General features: G+C 34.5%; 2 protein-coding genes across 4 annotated transcripts in view; one reads left to right on the top strand and one right to left on the bottom strand.

The window, feature by feature from the left end:
- Positions 1-12,034, top strand: part of Appl1 (adaptor protein, phosphotyrosine interacting with PH domain and leucine zipper 1) — an 80,280-nt gene extending 68,246 nt beyond the window's left edge. For all 3 annotated transcript variants that reach the window (XR_013434440.1, XR_013434442.1, XR_013434439.1), the window contains one exon: positions 6,763-12,034. The gene's annotated coding sequence lies outside the window, so the exon portion shown is untranslated. The remainder of the gene's footprint in view (positions 1-6,762) is intronic.
- The window catches only part of Dnah12 (dynein axonemal heavy chain 12), a 260,099-nt gene that overhangs the window by 6,620 nt on the left and 234,269 nt on the right, over positions 1-19,210 (bottom strand). The window contains exons 65-72 of the mRNA XM_040289787.2: positions 17,415-17,565; positions 16,954-17,207; positions 16,670-16,810; positions 12,223-12,360; positions 9,628-9,861; positions 8,623-8,811; positions 6,702-6,805; positions 3,152-3,356 (exon numbers count right to left, since the gene is read on the bottom strand). Coding sequence (XP_040145721.1) covers positions 3,152-3,356; positions 6,702-6,805; positions 8,623-8,811; positions 9,628-9,861; positions 12,223-12,360; positions 16,670-16,810; positions 16,954-17,207; positions 17,415-17,565 — 1,416 coding nt within the window. The remainder of the gene's footprint in view (positions 1-3,151; positions 3,357-6,701; positions 6,806-8,622; positions 8,812-9,627; positions 9,862-12,222; positions 12,361-16,669; positions 16,811-16,953; positions 17,208-17,414; positions 17,566-19,210) is intronic.

The following is a 19,210-nucleotide window of genomic DNA, read 5'->3' as shown; positions in this document are numbered from 1 at the left end:
GCCAGGCACTGTGCTAAGCACTTTATATGTATCACCTGGTGTACTCCATAAAATAATTCAGTGAGTTAGGCATTATTCCTCTCATTTTGCAGATGAAAAAACTAGGATACAGAAAGATGAGTAATTTGCTCAAAGTCACAAATGTCAGATCCAGAATTTTTCCTGGAGTTGTAGCCAAAGTGTGAAAAGTATTTTTTTTAAAAAGGCACAGGAATGAAAAAGGGAAAATACTATGAACTAAATGTTTGTTTTCCTCCAAAATACATGTGTTGAAACTATAACCTCCAATTTCATGGGATTTGGAGATGGCACTTTTGGGAGATAATTAGGTCATGAGGGTGGAACCCTTTATTTTTTTATATGGTTTTTTGAAAATTTCTTTTTAGTTATATACAATACCAGGATATATCTTGACATAATCACAAAAACATGGAACACAACCATCTCCAATTCAGTCCCCAGCATGGTCTCACCCCTCCCCACCTGGGTGGAACCTTCTTGATGGGTTTAGTATCTTTATTTCGAGGAACAAGCACTTGCCCCACATACATACATCTGTGAACCAGGAGAACCCCCTAATATGGGTCTTTCTAGCCCCTCCAGAACAGTGAGAAATAAATGTCTGTTGTTAGATCATTCAGTCTACTTTACTTTTTACAACAGCCTGAACTATGACAAAAGATAAACAGGATAAATGGAGAAAGAAAAATGAGACGAGGATAAAAAATTCAGATGACTTATTTACTTAATTTTTCAACTCTAAGAAACATTAGGAGATGAAAAAGAGTCCAGGAGAAAGATAATGAGAAAATTGACTGGGTTCTGTAAAGGTAAAATGACAATGGAGGAAACCTATTCAGTATTCTATTCTATACTGTTTCTTTGGTTAAACATATAATATGCACAAAAAGCTCCTATAAGTTAAAAAATAGTTCATAATAAAGATAGGCCTGGGTATGAATAGGCCATTTACAGAAAAAAATACAAGAGGTAAGCACATATACTGAAAGAAACACAGGCACATTAATAGTCCAAGAAAGTCAAATTGAAACAAGATATGCTTGACCTATCAGATTGGAAAAAATTTTAAAAGGAAATATGAGAAAATCTGTTTTCTCCATATCCTAATAAGCACTATTTATTTTATGATAAGCTTTAACAGTGAAACAAATGAAATTTTTGTATAATAAAAAGGGAACTGTTATGATTTAGATATTAAATGTACCCCAAAACCTTATGTGTTGAAGGTTTGGTTCCCATCTGATGGCACTTTTGGGAAGTGGTGGAGAAAGTTAGGTCACTGGGGGCATTATACACAATGGAGTATTACTCTGCATTAAGAAACGACAAAATCATAGAATTCGGAGGGAAATGGATGGCATTAGAGCAGATTATGCTAAGTGAAGCTAGCCAATCCTTAAAAAACAAATGCCAAATGACTTCTTTGATATAAGGGGAGTAACTAAGGACAGAGTAGGGACGAAGAGCAGGAGAAGAAGATCAACATTAATAGGGATGAGAGGGGGGAGGGAAAGGGAGAGAGAAGGGAAATTGCATGGAAAGGGATGGTGATCCTCAGGGTTATACAAAATTACATACAAGAGGAAGTGAGGGGTAAGGAAAGAATAATACAAGTGGAAGAAGTGTTTTACAGTAGAGGGGGTTGAGAGAGAAGAGGGGAGGGGAGGGGAGGGGAGGGGGGATAGTAGAGAATAGGATAGAGAGCAGAATTCATCAGACACTAGAATGGCAATATGTAAATCAATGGAAATGTAATTGATGTAACTGATGTGATTCAGCAATCTGTATACGGGGTAAAAATGGGAGTTCATAACCCTTTTGAATCAAACTGTGAAATATATCAAGTTAGATGTAATGTTTTGAACGACCAACAATAAAAAAAAAAAAGAAAAAAAATTTCTTCTTTTAAGTTATTTAACTCAGGTATTTTGTTATAGTAATAGAAGTTGACTAACAGCACTGCAACACTAAAAGCTCATATAACACTTGTGAATTTCTAAATGAGTATTTTAGGGATTCTCCCCACCCTATACTTTTGCATAAATATCACCCATAGGTTAGGGGTAAGCAAGGGAGTTGAGGAGGAAAAACAGTGTCCTGCCTTCTGTTTTCCTGTGCTCTTAATATCTTGGTATATGGGTATATGGGGGAGATTCAAAGCACTTATCTTTCCCCTAGTTTAATGAGATAGGAGATAAGAAGCATTATTATTATTATTTATTTTTTGGTGGTGCTGGGGATTGAACCCAGAGCCTTGTGTATGCAAGGCATGCACTCTACTAAATGAACTATATCCCCAGCCCAAGAAGCATTGATTTTAAAGCAATGAACAATTATGGATAAATCCAAGCCTTAGGCTTTTTATTTTTGTAACTTACATAGGTATTAAAATCATAAGATAATATTAAACTGTGGTCTCAGAGAACCACAAACTTAGAATCTTCAGAAATATAAATATCACACATGACTTAGGTTTGGCTAAAGCAAAATTTAAATTTTCTACTCAGTACTTAGAAATGTGTATATTTTTCAGTATTCTAAAATTCTGGTTAGGGGCTGGGGCTGTAGCTCAGTAGCAGAGCACTTGCCTAGCACATGTGAGGCACTGGGTTTGATCCTCAGCTCCGAATTAAAAAATAAAATAAAGGCAGGCTGTCCATCTACAACTACAAAACTATTGTTTAAAAATTTTTGGTTAGATGGCCATGAAGATAAACAAGGAGGGAAATGAATTACAGTAGATGGGGTAGAGAGAGAAGATGGGAGGGGAGGGGAGGGGGGATAGTAGAAGATAGGAAAGGTAGCAGAATACAACAGTTACTAATATGGCATTATGTAAAAATGTGGATGTGTAACCGAAGTGATTCTGCAATCTGTATTTGGGGTAAAAATGGGAGTTCAGAATCCACTTGAATCTAATGTATGAAATATGATATGTCAAGAGCTTTGTAATGTTTTGAACAACCAATAAAAAAAATACTAATCACATTCTATTCAACTCAGAGACTTTAAAGTGACTGTACTCAACTACTAACATCTTCCCATTCAACCAAAAAAAATATATATATCATACACAAATACACATACATATACATATACACACATTTTTATAAATAAAACCATATTTTACCTGTAAAAACTTCAGTCGGGCTAGAAAATCTGTGATGTAACTTCCTAGGGGCTTAAGACTTGGGTATGATCGTTGGGCCCATAGTTCAGGAACTTTTCCAACCAGCAAGCTGCCAGAAAGTGCCTCTAGCGCAGAATCCATTACAACCACACCCTTAATAGCTTTTTTAAGGTCCCAGAGAGTGTTACGTATAGTTGTAATTAAACTACAATGAAAGAAATTTTATCATAAACATATATATGATAATAAATATCAGCATACAGTCTTTCTAGAAGAAGAAATAGCAGGAACCTCAGTCACTGCCTTGTGGGAGTGTTTTCCAAAGTGTGGCTACCTCCCACTGGGGGTTATGAGAGGTAATTTTAGGTAATATTTGGATGAACATTTTTTATTTTAATCATTACACACATTTTCAAATATAGAAAATGGTACTATTAGAATATCAAAATTTTTGCTTTCTATTATTCCTTAGGACTTAGCTAATTTAAAAAATGTGATTGTTGACAAATTATGGTTTTATAGGTCTGTGGGGTACAAAATAGTATTATGATTTTTTTAACTGAATGTAGAAAGAATATGTTAAGCTAATTAACATCTATCACCTCAAATCTTTAGCATTTTCTGGGATGAGAACATTGGAAATTTACTCTTAGTGATATTAAATTATATGGTATTCAATATTAGCTATATTCAGCATGCTGTGCTACTGATCTTAAAAAAAAAAATCAAACTCATTTCTGAGGTTTTATACCCTTTGACTCTCACCTCATTATTCTCTCACCACCCAGCATCTTTCTACTCTCTTTCTATCATTCTACTCTTTCTATAAATTCAGTTGTTTTAGATTCCACACATGATTTAGAACATACAGTATCTTTCTGTTTGACTAATTAGCATAATATTCTCCAATTACATCACAAATGACAAAATTTCTTCTTTTTTTAAGACTGAATAGTATTTCACTATGTATGTGTGTACATACATATATGTACATACATATGTACACATACATATATGTACACACACACACACACACATATATATATAAAATCTCATATCTTTTTATCTATTCATTTCTTTTTTTTTTAAAGAGAAACAATTTTTTATTTATTTATTTATTTTTATTTTTTTTTAATTTTTCTATTCATTTCTTGATTGACACTTAGTTTGATTCCAAAACTTGGCCACTCTCAGTAGTATTGCAATGAACATGAGAGTGCAGATGTCTTTTTGTCATGCTTACTTCAAATCTTTGGATAAACACTCAGAAGTAGGATAGTTGGAACACATAGTAATTCTATTTTTAGTTTTTTGAGGAAACTTCATATAGTTTTCCATAATGGTTTTACTAATTTATATCCCCACCACCAATGTTTCAGGGATCTCTTTTTACCACATCTTCCCCAGAACTTGTTATCTTTTGTCTCCTTTTTTTTTTTTTTTTGGTACCAAGGATTGAACCCAGGGGCACTTTTAACACTGAACCACATCCCCAGGCCATTTTTCATATTTTATTTTGAGATAAGTTGTTGAAGCTGGCCTTGAACTTGTGATCCTCCTGCTTCCACCTCCCCCTATTGGGATTACAGGTGTGCACTTTCGTGTCTGTTGTTTCTTTTAAAATGAAGAATCTTTATTTTGAAATTCTATTTGTCTATTTTGCTTTTGTTGCCCACAATTGTGTGGCCAATTCTAAAAAATCATTGCCCAGACCAATGTTGTGTAGTTTTTCCTATGTTTTCTTCTAGTAGTTTTACAGTTTTAGGTCTTGTCTTTAATCTACTTTGAGTTGATTTTTATATGTGACGTGAGGTTCGATTTCATCTTTTATGCATGTATGTATATACATATGTATATACATATACGCACATAGATTTATATGTATGTTTTTTCCCAATGCCATTTATTAAAGATACTCTCATTATCCACTGTATATTATTGGCAGCTTTTAAAGAACCAATGACCACAGACATATTAGTTATTTTCTGGATTCTTTATTCTGTTCCTCTGATCACTATGTCTATTTTTATGCCAGTATTATGCTGTTCTCATTACTACTGCCTTGTGATATAGTTGAAATCAGGTAGTGTGATGCCTCCAGCTTTGTTCTTTTTTTTCTTTTTTTGATTGTTGATGGATCTTTATTGATTTATTTATATACAGTGCTGAGAATCAAGTGCCAGTGCTCACACATGCTAGGCAAGTGTTCTACCACTGAGACACAACCCCTAGCCCTCCAGTTTTGTTCTTTTTGCTCATGATTGCTTTGGTTATCTGGGGTATTCTGTGATTCCATATGAATTTATTTTATTTTATTTTTTTGGTGCCAGGGGTGCTTAACCACAGCCCCCCCCTTTTAAAAATATTTATTTTTTAGTTGTAGTTGGACACAATACATTTATTTATTTATTTATATGTGGTGCTGAGGATCAAACCTAGCACCTCACACATACTAGGTGACCACTCTACCGCTGAGCCACAACACTAACCCTTTTTATTTTGAGACAGGGTCTTACTAAGTTGCTGAGTGTCTTGCTAAGTTGCTTAAGATGGCTTTGAACTTGTGATCATTCTACCTCGGTCTCCTAAGATGCTGGATTATAGGCATGCACCATTGCACCCACCTAAGATTTTTTTCCTATATCTATAGGATGTGATACGAACTTTTGATAGGGTTGCAATAAATCTATAGACCACTTTGGCAGAACCCAGCTAATTTAGAAGGAGAATTATTTAAGGGAAAATATTGGGCAAATAATACTACAAGTAACATGCAAATATGGGAGAAGTTAAAAAGATGTTATATAACAGCTGAAACTAGGGAAACAATACATTAAAACAAATTATATATTCATTTATACCCTGGCAAATATTTTGTTTCCCACTTCAATCCAAACAGGTAAGAAAACCGTAAACATACTTGTGAGTATAGATGTCCGAGCAACTGGGGGACAGCATGCTATTATAAATAAATAACTATAGCCTTTGTATAAGAAATAACTAATTAAATAGGGTAACACAGTATTTTAATATATTTTACTTTAAAGTGTCAATACGTATAGAAACTATAATAAACTTGAAAACATTTTAGAAAATGTATAACCAAAACAATTCACCATTCCTTAATCCAGTAGAATATTCAATTAAAAAATGAAAAGCAAATAATTTGTTTATTATCATGCAGTACTTAATCAATTTAGGTTGCACTCAGTAAATGTGTGTCAGGTGGTAGAAAAACAACAGAAGATATGCCTATACATAGGCCTCACTAATGTTCATTCTCCCTTTAATTCCTGAGGAGAATAATAATGGATGAGAAGTTACAATTAATGAATACTTTTAATCAGTAAGAATATATTTCTTTTTCATCATTATTTTTACATTATAAAAGATACTCTATCTTCTGGAGCAAAAGGTTATGAAATTTTAAAAGGTCAAAATTTTAAATGGGAGGTTTTGATAATCTTAAATTTTTTTATTCAATATCAGCATGTCTTTTTATCAATTTTGGTGGCTTGCCTTCTGAATTGCTGGAGATATAGATACTTACTTGTTAAATCGTTCCATTTCTTGTACTAACACAGTATTCATGCTCTCTTCATATCTCACAGGATACTTCATTAGTGCTGTTTCAATATCAAAATCAAATGGAAGCTACAAGATGGATTTTGAAGATCACAAATACTCAGAATGGATAATTGGTTTCACTCAGCTATAATATCAGTAATAGCTAATACTAGGGTGTTACTATATGGAAGGTACTATGCTGCTTTCCAAAATTATCTCATTTAATCCTTTGGTGATATTATTATTTTCATTTTATAGATGAGAACATTTAAATTCAGAAAAGCCAAATTATTGGCCTAATAGCACACAGCCCAAAAGTTTAAATCTATAGGTCTCTGAATCCAAGACCAATGTTCTTAACTACTATAGCACTTTGCAGAAAATACATAATTCTGAAAAGTTGTGGAATTTCTCTTTGTAAATTAAATCTTATTTTTCATTGATAAAACTTATTTAACATTTCATAGCTGTTTTATATTTCTTTTTCTTTTTTTCCTTATGATATAGGGGATTGAACCCAGAGGTACTTTACCACTGAGCTATATTCCCAGCCCTTTTTATTTTTTTAATGTTGAGGCAGGGTCTTATTAAGTTTCATAAACTGGCCTTAATTTGCAATCCTTCTGCCTCTGCCTCCAGAAAGGGATTACAGGTGTGTGCCACTATGCCTGATTTATTTCTAATTGATTATCAACTGGGTTCCAAATAGCTTAGCTTACCCCACATCAAATAATTAACTTTGTAAAAGTAGCAGGTTCCCAGGGCATAGGGAGAGAGAAGGCCACTTAATGTGTAATTTCTACATGGCACCTCAGAGACACTTTGGGACTGCTGATGAAATCCCTTTAAGACACTGGAATTCATACTCTTAAATGGGCAAAGAAGTTTCCCAGCTGGGAAGTCTTAAACTAAAAGAATTGCACTTGCCTGATGGTCTCCAGGTGATAGTCCTTGGAGAGTACAAAAGAATTCCAAAATTCTAGGGTCCTCTGGCTCTGCTCAAACAACCCTTTACCTCAAATAAGCCCCAGGTGCCTCTGTCAGGTAGCCCATTAGAGCCACTATTCAATGAAGGCAAGAACCTTTCACCACAAAGATAAACCAGAGAAGCAGCAGACGCCATGTGTGAGAAGAAGTGAACTGCAGAAGCAGCCATACAGGGATGGGGGGCCAGGGTGTGCTAGTTTGCTTTCACCCAAGGCTGCAGGCAGTGCTGCTCCTCTCCCTTCTCTAAGAGGCCACCTCCAGGCTTCTGGTGAACAGGCTCACCTAAGAGAGCACTGGTACTCTTGCCTTCATGGGAAGGCAAGTGGACTAGAGCTAGATTCTGCTCTGTCAGATCGTCTGGTGCTGAAATATGAACATATTTATAGTACTTAGAGGGGAGTTGTGAACATTTTTGTTTAGTAGCATAATCTTTTAAAAGTTCCTTTAGTAGTTCTTTATTGAAATTAAAACTCACAGAAAAAAGGTGAGAATACAGAGTATCATTCTACTTTACTTAGTAGGGTTAAGTATGTTGGGCTGTATCATGAAAATAAAAGTTATAGCAACTAGCTTAGCACTGATCGTATCTCCCTGTGCCTTCTCAATTCCTAATGTATAGTTAAAAATCAAGTTCAGAACATTCCCTCCATTTTAAAAAAGTTAAATCATTCACTTTTATTTAGAAATGAAAATAAACTCCTCATCCTTAACTATAACTTTAATGTTCTTTAATGTGCTCATAAACCTTTTACAATAATATGTACTATTCTTACCATTTAACAGGCTTAGAAACTAATGCTCAGAGAGGTAAAGTATCTTGCTCAAAGTCATACTGATGATAAATGGGAGTTTTAAGACTGTTATATCATAACCATTTTTATTATCTTATAAACAATATATTTTAAGCTAGATAATACCTTGTTGAGTATATCTTCCGTAATTTCTAATAGAATTTGGTCAGTACTTCCTGAGGATCCTGTCTGTTTTGAGCCTCCCTGAGTGAGGAGCAAGGACTCAAAAAGGATTTTTGTTTGCTGAAGATCTTTGGAGATATCAACATTTTCATGTAATCCGAATATTTCAGGATCTTGAGTAAATGGAAGTTTCTACCACAAAATAGATTAAGCATGTGTCACATTTTAATTGGATATTGAAGGGGATCAGGATATGCTACCCCCAATACGCCAATTTAACATAAAAAATAGATGAAGTTAATATAAAAATCAATAGATACAAAAAGAGTTCCCTTCCCTTCCCTCTTCTGCCTAAAAGTAGGCCATAAATTCTCCACTGTCCTGTACCAGGATAAGGAGAGCCAATCTTATCACACAGGAGACTGAAGGCTGGCACTAGAGGATGAGTGTATACAAACACATTGTACTAAGATAATTCTTATCTTCCATTTTGCCATATATTTCCTAATTACTTTCTCACAAGTTATTACCCACAGAAGCCCATGCCACCTTTCCTTTGTTTAGTCAATTCTTCACAATTCATCACCCTTCATTTAGACGGTATATAAACTCCCATGTAATCTGCTTCTTTTCGTTTTCACTTATTTTCTGTAAAACCCTTGTAATACAGTACAAATTTAATGCATTTTCTCCTGCTAATCTGTCTTTTGTCAATTAAATTCAGAGGCTCCAGCCAATAATCTAAGAGGGTATTTTTTTCCTATAAAACATTAATTCATAAGGGAAACTTGTGCAATTCAAAAAAAAGTTTAAAACCAACTGAACATCAAATGATAGAAGAATCAAACTTTTCCAATGTCACTAATCAGTAAGAAAACAAATACACTGATAGTTGATTGAAATCATTAATACTTGTCTAAAATGTACACATTAGAGAGGGAACATTTCATCATTTCCTTTTAGAAAAATCATACATAAAGCCAACCGTATTACAATGGTGTCAGTTACCTTGATGAATTCAATGTAGTCCTCATAAGTACCTTTGGGAGGTGCAAAATAATGCCCACTGGGAGAAAACTTATAATGAGGCATTTCAATTATGTGTGGATTATAAAAGTCAGCCAGTATGGTTAATAGGAGGCGCCTGTCCCAATCATCTGTAACTCTTCCTCCATAATTACATTCTCCAGTCAGATAAGAAATAGCTTCAAATGGAATTGTATCATATTCATTTATAAATAACTGAAACAAAGAAAAACATGAAGAAAAAGCTTAAATTCCTTCCATTTATTTCCATTTTAAGATTGCATTATCTATCTATCTACACAGAAAAGGTGTTGAAAGAGTACCATCAAGGGTTGGTTGTCTTTGGATTTAGTGTTTTGTTTTAAATTTCTTTGTTTATATGCATCTCCCATTTAAAAAATAAATACATGTTACTTCTTTAATGAAAAAATAATAATTATAAAAAGATGACATGGAAATTACCAAAGTCTTTTTAATTGTGAAATTGAATACACCTCATTTTAGATAAACTGGGCTCAGTTTTGTTCCAAAGCAGATATTTAGCAATGTCTAGAAATAATTCAGACTGTCACAAATGTGGTGGATGTGCTACTGGCATCTGTGGGATAGAGGCCTGGGATGGTGTTAAACAATCTTAGGATAATTGCCATAGCCCCAAATGCCAATAACATCAAGGACAAGAGGCTGGTGCCTGGTTTAGGAGACCTTTCACAATGTGATAAAAACCTTGCTCAAACACTATGACAAAGTTTCACTGATAAAGAATACATGGAACTACCATTTGATCCAGCTATCTCAGTTCTTGGTTTATACCCAAAGGAGTTAAAATCAGCATGCTATAATAGTGATGCAGCCACATCAATGTTTATAGTAGCTCAATTTACAATAGTTAGTCTATGGAATCAACCTAACTGTCCCTCAATAGATGAATGGATTAAAAAAATGTGGTATATATACTCAATGGAATATTACTCAGCTTTAAAGAAGAATAAAATTATGGTATTTGCCAGTAAATGACTGGAGTTGGAGAATATCATGCTAACCGAAATAAGCCAATCCCACAAAAACAAAGGCTGAATGTTTTCTCTAATGTGCAGATACTAATTCATAATAAGGCAGGGGGCACTAGGGAAGAATAGCGTTACCTCAGATTAGGTAGAGGGAAGTTATGGGAGGGGTGGGGAGGTGATGTGGAGATAGGAAAGATAGTATAATGAAACAGACATTATTACTATATGTATATATGTGACTGCATGACCAATATGATTCTGAAACATGTAAACTCAGAAAAATGAGAAATTATATCCCATCTATGTATGATATATCAAAGTGCATAAATGCATTTAACTGTCATGTACAACTAATTAAAGCAAATAGGAAAACTAAGAAAGAATACATATTGTTTCTAGTTTCCTTATTATCATGGAAATAATAGGAATAAAAACTATTTACATAGCTTTTACATTGTGTTATTCATCTCCCAGTAACCCTGTAGAGCAGTAAACAGTCTGAAAATGTAAAGTAATGTGAAATAATTTCTTCCAGTTCTAGATTCTATACTCTTTTTAATGTATAGCAATTTTAAGTAGCATATATATCGGGATAATATATTACTGGTTGAAAGCTTTTCCTATTTCTAAAATTTAGTTCATAGGGCAGGAGTTACAGCAGAAATGGTGCCAAAGAGACTCTCATATGTCTGGGAGAAAAAGAAGTGTCAAGAGATAGGAGAGGAAGACTGAGAAAGAGGGATGGTCATCTGTTTTGATAATAAATTATTTGTGGAAAGAGGAAAGTTTCCCCCTCTCTTGTCTTTGAGGGAGGGCAAAGATATGTTCATCTGGCTTCCTTACTCCAAACCAAGAGACCCCAAGAGAATTTAATGTTAAATTTGTGGTATGTGTGAGAAACGGAGACCAACAACTCATTGCCTGATTGTCTATCCACTCAGTCATCAGTTTATGCAGGCTCTGATTTCTAATATTCAACAAGGGTGGAGATGCTGCTCTTATCAGTCATAATTCTAGATATGGCTCTAGATGCCTTTCCTCTGAGCCTGGATTTCCAACTGTCTTGGTAATCCTGTGAGGTACCAAATATCCTTTCCATTGTTTCCATATATAACTTTTCTATATATTACTTTTCTGCTTAATGTAGACAGCCTGCTTCTGTTGGCTGATAGAACTAAATTGTAGAATTGGCTGAGTGGAGGAGGAAAGACAGTGAGAACCTATAAAGCCAATACTGAGAGTGGCACTGCAAAAAGATGAAAGAACCAGGGTTCTTGATAACAATGCTGACATGTGGCTCAATCAACCAACTTCAGAACTTGTTCTTTCTATGCACCTCTTTTTTATGTGTGATAATAAATTTAATTATGTTTAAGCCAGTTCGAATCAAGTTTCCCATTATTTGCAACTGAAAGAATCCAGGTGGAAAAAAGCTATTACAACAATCTACCCATGTATTAGTGATGCTGGGAGAACCTAATCAATTATTATAAACAAAGGGGCTTGCGTAGGACCTAATTAACAGTAATCATTCATAAATGTTAGTTCCGTTCCTTTCCAATATTACCTGTAGTTGCCGGATACTGATGCGTAAATCTGATTCATTAAATCCATATGGAATATTCCAACCAAGAGGACCAAATTTCTTTCTCTCTTGCACAAGGGCATGAAAAAAACAAACTCCAAATAGCAACTTCTCCCATGCCTTTCATGTAAAAATTATACAACAAAAATTACGATTAGATTTTCATCAGTAAGATGAGGGGAACAGGTGACCTTTTTCATTACAAGGATCTATGACCATGTATCTATTTGACTATGTATCTAAAGTGCTATTTTTAAAAGATTTAAAATAATACTTATTATTAAAAACATCATCTTATCACTTAATTCAAATTTCCAAAGCTAAACTAACCACAATATTAAACTTCATTAAAATGTAAGAATGTTACAATTTGATTCAGATATTGGCTAAAATACCTTGGTATTATTCACAGATATTTGCAATCTCAGTACTCAAATGTTGTCCTGTAGTCTTGCTGGCATATATTTGAGACTATAAGTTCAGAAGAATAATTATTAGGATTTGAAAAATCCCAATATATAATTCTAGACTTTGTTATTTTTCATCTAGAGATCACTTTTGAAACCATTGTTCGTTTGGTCTATACATGATAACTTCATATGTTGAAATATGGATGTCACATGGGCCTCTCATAACCTGTGTCAGCATTCTGGGTATGACCATACATTTTTTAAGGTAGCCCTAAGTACATTTCAAGCACTTATGCCATGTACTTTAAGTCAGGTAACCTCAAACAGTTCTAAATCTACATTCTGAATGGCTGGAACTACAGGCATACTTCACTGTACCTGGCTTATTTATTATAAAAGTGCAAGCAGGACATGGTGGTGTGTAACTGAAGTCCCATCTACTCAAGAGGCTGAGGCAGGAGGACTGCTTAAACCCAGGAGTGCAAGACCTGCCTGGGTAACATAGCAAGACTCTGTCTCAAAAAAACAAACCAACCAAACAAAAACAGTTTAAATGCAAGCCTTCTGCTGGGTGTGGTGGTGCAGGCCTGTAATTACAGATACTGGGGAAGCTGAAGAAGGATCACAAAGTTTGCGACCAGCCTGAGCAACTTAGCAAGACTCCATTTCAAAATAAAATTTAAAAGGCTGGGGATGTAACTCAGTAGTAGAATGTCTGTCTAGCATGTGCAAGGCCCTGGGTTCAATTACAAGCACTGCAGGGTAGGGAGTCAGGGGAAGCAAGCATGCTATGCATTACTAAACTGATATATTCTTGAAATAATGTACATAAATCAAAGCATATTTTAAATATACTAGATAAATGCTATGGTGAAACATCTGATATGAGAATAACATTTTGGCAATGGAAAGAATTAACATGTATTTTCATATATTAATAAATCACATATTAATTTACATATATTTTCCAGACACTGTATTTTCACATAATACATTTTCTTTATGTTTTTACTTGGTGCATTAAATACAAAAGTGGAATTTATTGCGATATATTCATACATGCACATAGCATGATGTGATTTCATTCTGTAGTTCCTGCCCTTTCCCATCCGTCCTTCCTCCTCCTCAGTTCCCATGGTCTATTCCACTGTTCTCCCTCCTATTTTCAAGAGATCCAACTCCCATCTTTTTTTTTTTTTTAATTCCTTATTTCTCTCTCACTTCTGCATCTGAGAGAAAACATTCAACCCTTGACTTTTTGAGTCTGGTTTATTTCACTCTGCATTCACATAATGGCTTTTCTTTAGGCAGAGACCATCATTCAAGTTTTGGAAAACTAAATAGCTGCATTGTTTTCTGTCTTTGGTCTTTATTTAGATTGGGTTCCTCCAAGAGCACAACTTGAAGGAAAGATTAGGGTGAAGGTTGGCTTATATGGGAGGTGACCCCATGAAGCAGAAAAGAAAGAGTGGGGAAAGGAACACAGGGCAAGAGGAAAAGTCAATATTAGAATGAGTTATTAAAGATTTTGCTATGGCAGGGATACAATTCTTCTGAGAAAAGTGTTCCCTGTCAACAATATTATTTTCACCAATAAGTAAATAAATTAAATAAAAAAATAAAATTCAGCAAAGGGGAGGGAGGGAGGGAGGGGAGGGGACATGGGGATAGGAAAGATGATGGAATGCGATGAACATCATTAGCCTAGGTACATGTATGACCGCACATGTGGTACGACTCTATATCGTGTACAATCAGAGAAATGAAAAGTTGTGCTCCATTTGTGTATAATGAATTGAAATGCATTCTGCTGTCATGTATAACTAATTAGAACAAATAAAAATAAAATTGACAAAACTCAAAGTGATAATGTATCTGTAGGCCATAAGGGTGGCATAGAGAATTCCTGAAGACAGAAAGCAGAAATATGCATACTTAGATGGGATGTTATCAGCCTAAGGTGAATGAGTACACAAAGATCTATTATCTCTTTTACAGTTGTAGCTAAAATTAGATATGAACTGAAGAGATGTGAAAAGGGATATCAGGAAAGTTTGCTCATAGTCCTATTATCTAGATTCCTCCATCCTGCCAAAACTAGATGTTCTAAAAAATTCTTAAAACACAATGATTTTCAAAGTGTGATTTCAGGATCAGCAGTATCAGTTTCACTTGAGACTTAGAATGGCAAATTCTCAAGCCCTATCCCAGGCCTACTGAACTAGAAACTCTGGGGATGGGGTTCACCAAGATGTTTCACTAAGCCTTGTAGGAGAATCTGATGCATGCTGAGAATGAATGTTACAAGGCATTTGCACTTTTTCTGATTTTACTTCAGCTTCCATTTTTTTTAATATCAGAGAAGTTGCTTGGTGAAGCCTTACTTATTGCCAATGATTATAAAATGATGATATGTGACATGGATGCTAATTTTGGATGTCCCCCAGATCCCAATATTGCTTGCTCAAGTTGTAATATAGAAAGAATCAGAGTGCTTCTTTCCAACACAGCACGATTTTTTTTTTAGTTATCTGAGCCCCAATTAGTTCTGCTTGTTATTCTCTGTTTCAGGACCTCTTTCTTCTAGCTACTAGAGCTCCTAGGTACTAGCTTCTAGGTACTGGATGAGAATCAAATACTATACCACTTCCTCCATTCTACTAAGTTCTTTTTCTAGCTAAAACACACAAAATATTTCCCTTTCTCATAGCCTTACAAACAAAATGTGCAGAAGTAGAAGCACACAAATTATCATTAAGCAGAGGGGGCTGGATTCCAAAGAATTTGGTCATGTTTCACCTTCAGTAACATTCTTCTAGCTCAACTAGGCAAATATGATAAATACTATATGTTGAAAAGAGGGCGGAGGGACAATTTTCTCCCAATGCTGTTTCCTTCCATGGTGGGAAGCCTCAACTAACATATCATCCCTTACTTTTCTCCATCTTTATACTTATTTGCTATAGAAGAGGTAGTAAATTTTGGGGAAAATTAACCAATATTCATGGCTCAGCTTCTCCTTTTTCTCTCTTAGAAGTGATCTTCTTTTTTTTTATTGGTTGTTCAAAACATTACAAAGCTCATGACATATCATCTTCCATACATTTGATTCGAGTGGGTTATGAACTCCCATTTTTTACCCCAAATACAAGTTGCAGAATCACATCGGTTACACATCCACATTTTTACATAATACCATATTAATGACTGTTGTATTTTGCTACCTTTCCTATCCCCTAGAAGTGATCTTCTTGCAGGGAACTGAGTTTTCCTCTATTCCTATAGAGGTAAATCTTAACTCTGGGGTTCAGTTAATAAGTAATCCATTTTCTCACAGATATAAGTTACATTATCTTCCAATCTAGCCTATATAAAAAATTAAGATTATGCTTGGTTCCTCTATGTTTATATTCTTTCCTGCTTCTCAAGTGGTAAGAATTCAGATAGTATTATTTTATTGGGACCTTCTGAAGTACCCAACACCATGTAAACTGTTTTAGACGGATATGCTGAAAAACATTATTAATATGCTAAGACATTATCACTTGAATTTAAGTTCCATGAAGGCAGATTTTCCATTTGCAAATTTCAGTAAGCCTATGAAGAGAACAAGAAATTACTTTAGAATTATAAAATATGCCTTATGATTTCTATGTATACATGTATCTATTTTGTTCTCACTGCTTTGTGTCTAGCACTTAGAGAGTGCCTAATACACAAATTTGTTGAAAGAATGAATAAATGATGTAAAAATAGATTACTACTCTTGGTTGTTAACTGAAAACCCTGTTGTACTTTGGTTTACAACCTAAAATACATTCGTTCATTCAAAAATATTTATTTCAATGTTACTACTTGTGGTGAGCAGAACACAAACAACCAGGAACAAAATAATGAAGGAATAGGAATAATTTGTCTTCTTAGGAAATGCATGAATTTTAAAACATTAAATAACAATTTTATATTAACATATTTAATCACTATGAAACAATTTAAAAGTTTCAGAAGTTGAATGTTACCAGTTCTTTTCCCTGACATCCTTTGAAAAATTGAACATCAGAAATTGGATCCGTGAGATATGACTGAAGGAGATTTAGCCGAAGACCCGTGGGAGGTTCATTAGTCATTTTTACTCCATTCTGTAGAATTGTTACTGGGAACTAAGACAAAATATATGAAAAACATTATGCAAGATAGCAATCTTAGACCCTAAAAATGCATACAACTAGTGAATTAACAAATGTCTAAAACTCAAGACATACAATGTAACAGCTAAACTGACTTCTATAATAAACAAACATACTTTTGGAGATGGGTAACTTGTGAGCCAAAGTCTAAAGGATGAGTTACAGGTTTCAGTACTAAAATCTTCACATATTTTTTCCAACATGGGCATCCAGGAGACAGCAAGGTGACAATTCTGTAGGCAAACCCAAGTTCCTTCTTCTACTGCTGCTCTAATCATTTTTGTTGCAATTGGTCCTTGTCCCTGTCCCAGTGAAATGGCTTGAAATTTATTTCCAGACATAGACTTATCATTTGCAAATTTCAGTAAGCCTATGAAGAGAACAAGAAATTACTTTAGAATTATAAAATATGCCTTATGATTTCTATGTATACATGTATTATCATAGAAAGTTCTAGTTATCTCTCCCTATGAATGCCAGATTTACTGATTTATAATCATATAACAAGTAGGCCAGAGCAAAATATTTTAAATGTAATTTCTTAGAAGTTTACAATATTACAACATTATACACTTACTGGCCATGGGATCTGCTCCTGGAGACAGCACAAAAATTAAGGGAATGGTACAGTTTGAATCCAAATAACTCTTTGTCAAATCAAATGGTGGAGGTTCTACAAACTTTTTTCCGAGTTTGTCTGTTACATAATTTGTTATAGCTGGTGTTATCTGGTGAAGAGAGAAAATGTGGTCTTTGGAGTAATTTCTATTTTATACAACAACTTTGATTATTATTGAAAAATGAGAAAATATGAAATTTGAACCTAATGGCCAAAAAAAGCATTTAGCATATCAGACAAAGCACTAATTTCCCTAATATGCAAAATGTGTTTGCTAATTTAATAGAAGAATAGCAATCCAAAAGTAAAATGGGCAGAGGAGAAAGCTGTTTATAGAAAATGAAATACAAATTGGTCTCTTTCTCATACACACACACACACACACACACACACACACACACACACACATTATTATCAGGTAGGAGAAAATGAGGTAAGTTTTAACAATGTATCAAGATATATGAGTTTGAGTGAGGAGAAATATTCAGGAATCAAATAATTAGGTAGCCTCCTTTTGAACCTGCCCAGAGATAGAATGAAGCATTGGATAATGCTCCTTGTGTGACTTTACAAAAAATGTAACAAGTAGAGAGGGAGGAAGGAAGGACAGAGAAGGAAGGAAGAGACTGTTGTTATCATTTTTAACACCTTCATATTATATGTGGTGTACCTGGAGCCAAGGAAAGTGAAGTGACAACAGATTCTCTCCTTGACCAAACCTTAGGCTCCTCTGAGTCTTTTCTTCTAGGCCTTGTCCTTAGGAGACCTTCTGTAGCAAGAATTCTGCTAAATCAGTTTAGTAAGAACCCACCATCCTTCATACCTGATTAAATCAATCACCCTAATCCCTCAAATCTGATCATACTGGCCTACTTAAAGCAAAAATCCTTTGGGTCAGGATTCTCTCTATCCTACTTTCTCCCACCCTTCTCCTTGGCTGCAAATCCCCAACCATCTCTGTTGTATTCAGAGTTGAGCCTTATGTCTCTCCTCTATTGTGAGCCTTGATTACTACTTGTTACAAGTCTTGAACAGTCTTTCTTACTGTTTAACATTTAAAAACTGTAAATAAATTTTACCGCCAAAGTTTAAACTATATGTGTGAACATAGATGTTTGTGTTTTCTATTAAGTTTTTCCTTTTGTAACACATAATAACCTTTCTTGGTGTGTGAAAAATGGTATTATCTTACTTATCCCACCTATAAAAATATTTTTCTACACATTTGGACTAATAATTTTGTGACATATACAAGATTTTCTACCATCTTCTGTTTCTAGTTAAAGGGATTAGACTTACCTTCCCACTATAAACAATTTTAAAACAGGCAAAATTAATAAAACAACCATTAAAGACATTGGCATTAGTGGTGCAGGACTATGATCCTAGATAAAAAGGAAACAAAGTGAACCCTATTGATTCCTCAGTTTTCTTCTTAACAGTGGGTAAGACTAGAAGTAGAATGTTATGGTTTGGATCTAGAATGTCCACTAAAACTCATATATTAAAGACTTCATTCCCAATGGAGCAATTGAGAGGTGGGGTTTCTGGGAAGTGATTGAATCATTATGTCTATAATCTTATCAACAAATTAGTCCACAGATGGATTCATAATTGAATGGACTATTGGGAGTTGGTGAAAACTATAGGAGATGGGACCTAGCTAGAAGAAGTAGGTAACTGGGGGCAAGCCCTGGAAGAATATATCTTGTCCTATTCCCTTTCTCACTCTTTTTGTTTGCTTCCTGGCTGCC

Source organism: Ictidomys tridecemlineatus, chromosome 2, assembly GCF_052094955.1.
Source record: "Ictidomys tridecemlineatus isolate mIctTri1 chromosome 2, mIctTri1.hap1, whole genome shotgun sequence".
Lineage (NCBI taxonomy): Eukaryota > Metazoa > Chordata > Mammalia > Rodentia > Sciuridae > Ictidomys > Ictidomys tridecemlineatus.
This window is presented reverse-complemented; position numbering and strand designations above follow the sequence as displayed.